Source organism: Anopheles darlingi, chromosome 2 (assembly GCF_943734745.1).
Source record: "Anopheles darlingi chromosome 2, idAnoDarlMG_H_01, whole genome shotgun sequence".
NCBI lineage: Eukaryota > Metazoa > Arthropoda > Insecta > Diptera > Culicidae > Anopheles > Anopheles darlingi.
The window spans coordinates 61,468,557-61,473,401 of record NC_064874.1 but is presented as its reverse complement, the minus strand read 5'-3'; the positions used below and the strand labels follow the sequence as shown (position 1 = coordinate 61,473,401).

The 4,845-nt window shown below is 50.1% G+C and overlaps 1 protein-coding gene across 1 annotated transcript; it reads left to right on the top strand.

Moving 5' to 3' along the window:
* Positions 1–344: 344 nt before the first annotated feature.
* Positions 345–1,268, top strand: LOC125960186 (low molecular weight phosphotyrosine protein phosphatase 1-like). The gene is made up of 3 exons (XM_049693426.1): positions 345–436; positions 559–911; positions 986–1,268. The coding sequence occupies exons 1-3, from the start codon at positions 412–414 to the stop codon at positions 1,076–1,078; spliced, it is 471 nt and encodes a 156-aa protein (XP_049549383.1). The 5' UTR covers positions 345–411; the 3' UTR covers positions 1,079–1,268.
* Positions 1,269–4,845: the final 3,577 nt, after the last annotated feature.

Sequence of the window (4,845 nt, the reverse complement as noted above, 5' to 3'; positions counted from 1 at the left end):
TTCTACGCTTTGAAGCAGCAAATAGGTCGTTGAAATCAGTCCACAGTTTAGAGTTATAAAGGACTAGTAGTACCAACTTCCTAGCCATAAAATCATTCAGGATTGCTGCAAGTTCCCTGCTACAAAAAGGCTAGTTAAATGATGCATCTGAGCATACCACAAACCGTTGCACAATTTAAATGATTTTAAATCCCCGTTTCATTTTGCGCGTTTCATTTACGAATTACGAGCAGAACCCGCTTGCACCTGCTGGTTATGCAATGGCTCATGCACCGGTTGCGAAACAGGGTGGTCCGGCACAGAATATGCGCACCACGACACGGCAGCTGATTGTCAAAGTGACCGCAGCAGCAGCAGCATCAACCGGGATAAAAATAGAGAACGCCTCTTGGCAAAGATCGTACCGGTGAGATGAAGATTCTGTTCGTTTGCATAGGTAAAGCCACAGTTCCGGGTGGGGTGTTGTTGTTTATTTTGAGTGTACAAAACACCAATTCCAGCCGCTAATGGGCAATAATTTTCTTGTCGTCTTTCGGTCCCGTTCGGTCCACCGTAAAGGAAATTCGTGCCGTTCACCGATGGCTGAAAGTGTTATGCGGAGTGTCGCCAACAGGCACGGGCTGACCGATTGGCAGGTTGACAGTGCGGCGTTGCGCGAATGGAATGTAGGTCGCCGGCCCGAAGATCGGGCGCTCGCGGTGCTCGCCGAGAACGGTCTATCATCGGATCATGTTGGTCGGCAGATCGAGGCCACGGATTTCCTGCACTTTGACTACATCTTCGGTATGGACGAGGGTAATGTGGCGGATCTGTTGGCACTGGTACCGCCAGCCGGATGCCGGGCGAAGGTAGAACTGTTGGGCAACTATCGGGGCAAGGAGCTGGATAAGATCATCATCGATCCATACTTTGTGAGTGCATCTGTTCCGACTGAGAAGCTTGGGAGTGGTGGCCACGTGTTTAATTACCATTTGAATCATTCCAGGAATACGGTATTCACGGTTTTCGGAGATGCTTCGATCAGATTGTGATATGCTGTGAGAATTTCGTGAAACTTCACAAGAATACGATCATCTGATCCCATTAAAAGGTCCGCATCGTATTAAGTACATTGGACGACATTCCTGTAATAGTGAAACAAATAAGTTAACACCATAAATACCGAGAATTCCCCAGGTCAACCCAGATGCACCAGGGATGCACCGAGTGCACCACCTAATTGTCTCTCTAGTCTGTACTATTCATTTAAATAAACTAAACTAAACACAATTGGGTCACCGACCGCCTTCGCCGGCTCCAGCAACGCTTTCCTCCCGAGAACACGATGAAAGTATTTCTTCATTATTTCATTCAGCCAATTAGACGGAATACCCATTCTGCCGCTGGCCGAATGCTGTTTCGATTCCACAGCCTAACAGGCTCCGTCGACATCGGCGTCCGGGTCCGGGTCTTTGGCAAGCCAAACCAGGTTCGAACCGATTTTGCGGCCACCGTAAATACCGGTGTATTCAGGTGGTGCACCAATCTACCAATATTCAATTATTCACCTTCAGCCTGTTGGCGGCGAGTCCGGAATGCTGGAATACGTAAATTGCTTCCATTTAAAATCAATTTGCAAAACAACGGCTCCATGGTTCCGGTAGTCCCGGGCCCGGGTAATGGGCCCGGCACAATAACCGACCACCGTTCCCGTGCCCACCGTGCAACGTTCGCATCGGGTTCGAATTCGTAAAATTCGTCCATAAAAACGGGAAGCCAACCGCGACCAACTGCCGGCACACCTGCCCTTCGGGGTAAAAACTAAGGCAGCCCAGGGCAGGAGGGGGTGTTCGGCAGAACGGAACAGAAATCTCGGGCTACGGACCACCGCAAAGTTGTTTGTTGCCAAAATCAAGTTTTCTCACGTCTGGAATTCAGATTTCCGGACCCCGATGCGGAGTCGATGCGGTGCGGAATCTGGGCCGAAGGACGGACCTCTCGGAGCGAAGGTTTGGTGCGGAAATATAGATAACTATAACTTTGCCATTGAATTTAAAAAAAAAACAAGAAGATGAAGATGGGGATGAAAATGTTTGACCAAATCGTTTATGTTCGATCGTCTGCTTGCCGTGAGAGCATTTTGCTTCGGAGTGTTGCGGAACTTCCTGGAGAATTCCAGGGCAGCAGCCAACGGAGCTGTGGCCATCACTGGCTGACCGTAACTTCCGTAATGGTTTCCGGAAGTACCGGAAAGGATGCGGATAAAATGGGGGAGCAGGAGACCCACAAATCGTAATGAAATCTTTTGTTTTGTCCGCAATAAGTCCAACCGAGGCGAATGGGTTCGGCAGTTCGGCATGATGGTAGCAGGGAGAGTATCTCTCTCTGGGTATACGTGCCCGTGGGTCTCAGCTGGTCCGGGCGTACCTCCCGAAAGCAACTTTCTTGTGAGCTCCCTGGGTCACGTTCCTCAATTTTCGGTCAATGTGACCGATCGTTCGCTTGAGCCGACTCCCGGGCCCTGATTCGATTATAGGCAATTCAAGATTTGTTCGGCAAAGTTTGCCATCGAAAGGGAGCGGGTACGGCCGCCCAATTTGCGTCTCTCCAGACGTTCAGAGCCCGTCGTGAGACGTGTGCAACTGCAGTCCGCAGACACAGCATGGCCTGGCGATGGCGCTGGAACGAACATTTTCAAACATTTCCACCTTCCAGGTAGGTCGATGGCTCCAACGATACTCGCACCTGGACGCTACACGCTGCCAGGCTACTAGGATTGGCCGAACAACGACGACGACGACGACGACGACGATTTGGCGTTATTGGATTATGTTCCGGGTTGCACTGGACCGGCGAGGATCCCCGGGACTGTTGTGCGTGTGCGCACACCGGACCGGAGCTATCCCCCCCCCCCCCCCCCCCCACTTACCGATCGGCATACGCGATAAGAAGCGAGCGAGATTTCTTTGCATATGTTTTGTCATGGAGAGACATACGAACCGAGGAACACAAGTAGGCGCCTAGGACCGACCGTGGTCCGTGGTGATTTAGAAATTATAATGAGAAAATCATTTTCAACTTCCGAAATTGAGTTTTCGAGTCTTTCGAAGCTCTGGAGCTCCAGCAGCGGAGCAGCAGCAACAGCAGCAGGGTGCATAATTGATGTCCGCCCAATTTGGAAAGGCATGCGGAGATGGTGGGACAGTTTTGCCAATTGAATTATTTGCCTCTCCAAGAAGGCCTCTCTCTATTCGCCTCGGTAGACCGGAGTCTGTAAGTACGCCTTCGGCTACCGCGTATGGCTTCCTGGTGCTTTCCGTTGGCATTATGCAGTCATCAGATGATTAGCATGTCCCTCCACGGGCGCACGGCATAATGCGGTAGAGTGGCACAGTGTACAGCAACGTTTTGTTTAAAAAAAATCCCTCAGTTTATGTATGAAGTGAAGACACATTTCTTTACTTCCATTTTTCTTCTTTCCACGAGGCAGCTCGCGGAAGCCGCTTGGGTAAACTTGATGGATAATGTGATTCCTGATGCGGGGAAAAGCTTGTTATAAATTGAGACTTCCGCTTGAGATTTTACGTTGGTATTTCAGGTACGGTATATTCAAATCAACTAAATTATAAATACGGCCACCGTTATCGTGATGATGAAGCAGATTCTTAAAACGGATTCTAGTGCTACTGCTAGTGCCACTTCCAGCCACGAAAATTTGTCACACATACACATACACACACATCACTCGCAAGACAGCGTTACCTCGACAGAGGCATCTTTAACGTATACATATAAATCCATAATCCCTAATTCCGTGCGATATAAATTTGTCAAACGATATTTCATCCCCTCGGTGATTACGCCCATTGCGTCATAAAAGTAATTCGCTTCTGTATGCTCAATCTACCGATTACACCATCACACACACACACCACCACCACCACCAGCACGCTTCTCATCGCGTGCGAAATATGCCGATGTCGATAAAACACTCTACTCTCTGTCGTCTCTTCTTTGGCGACTTTCGAGCTGCTGTAGCACTTGGGACCCTTCGAACCGACTTATGCTTTTCGCTGTGCAAAGCAGAACGAAGGGTTGCCGCACGAAAATCCGCATCTCGATCCAACGAGAGTTCCGGCTTGGTTGGCTGTGGCCGGGAGAATAAAACGTAACAAAAAAAAAGTGACAGCTGAATTCCCCAGAAATATGCCAACCAGCTCAGTAATAATTCAAATCACTTCCTGCCACACACACTCACGTCGTCGTTGCCGCCGTCGTTGTCGACGACGGCCATTCTGCACGCGTTGGCTTTCACCGGAAAACGGCTCACGGTTCCTTGTTTTCTGCCGCTTCCGCTCACCCCCCAGAGAACCTCCGGGGAGTGAGGCTACGCACTGGTAGCAGCCCCCCCCCCCCTTTGCCAGCAGCTTTCGTCACTGAAATGTGCAACAATTTTCTGTCAGATTTTGTTGGTCTGCTGCGGCCAGGGCAGGCCCGGCCACCGCTCACTAACGCACCCGCACGAAATCTCAATCTGTTCGCCGCGCGCTGGTAATGCCCTGTCGTAAAAAAGGATTTTACATCCTCCAACCACCACCCCTCCACGGCCCCAAAAACCATGCGGTCGGTGGGCCATTTTCTTCTCTCTCTAAACTTCTTCCTCTGCAGAAAGAGAGAGGGAGAGAAAAGATAGGGTTGGATCACAGGATAGACAGAGCGAAGCGCAACGTGGCTGGTTGTTGCATACTTTCGGGCGTTTTTCGGTGAAAGAGGTTTCAATTGGATTTGGCGCTTCGAAAGCGAATTGAGTTGAAGAAGCTGTCTTCATGCGGTTCCCGCGGGCTGCCTTTTCATCGTTATCGTCGT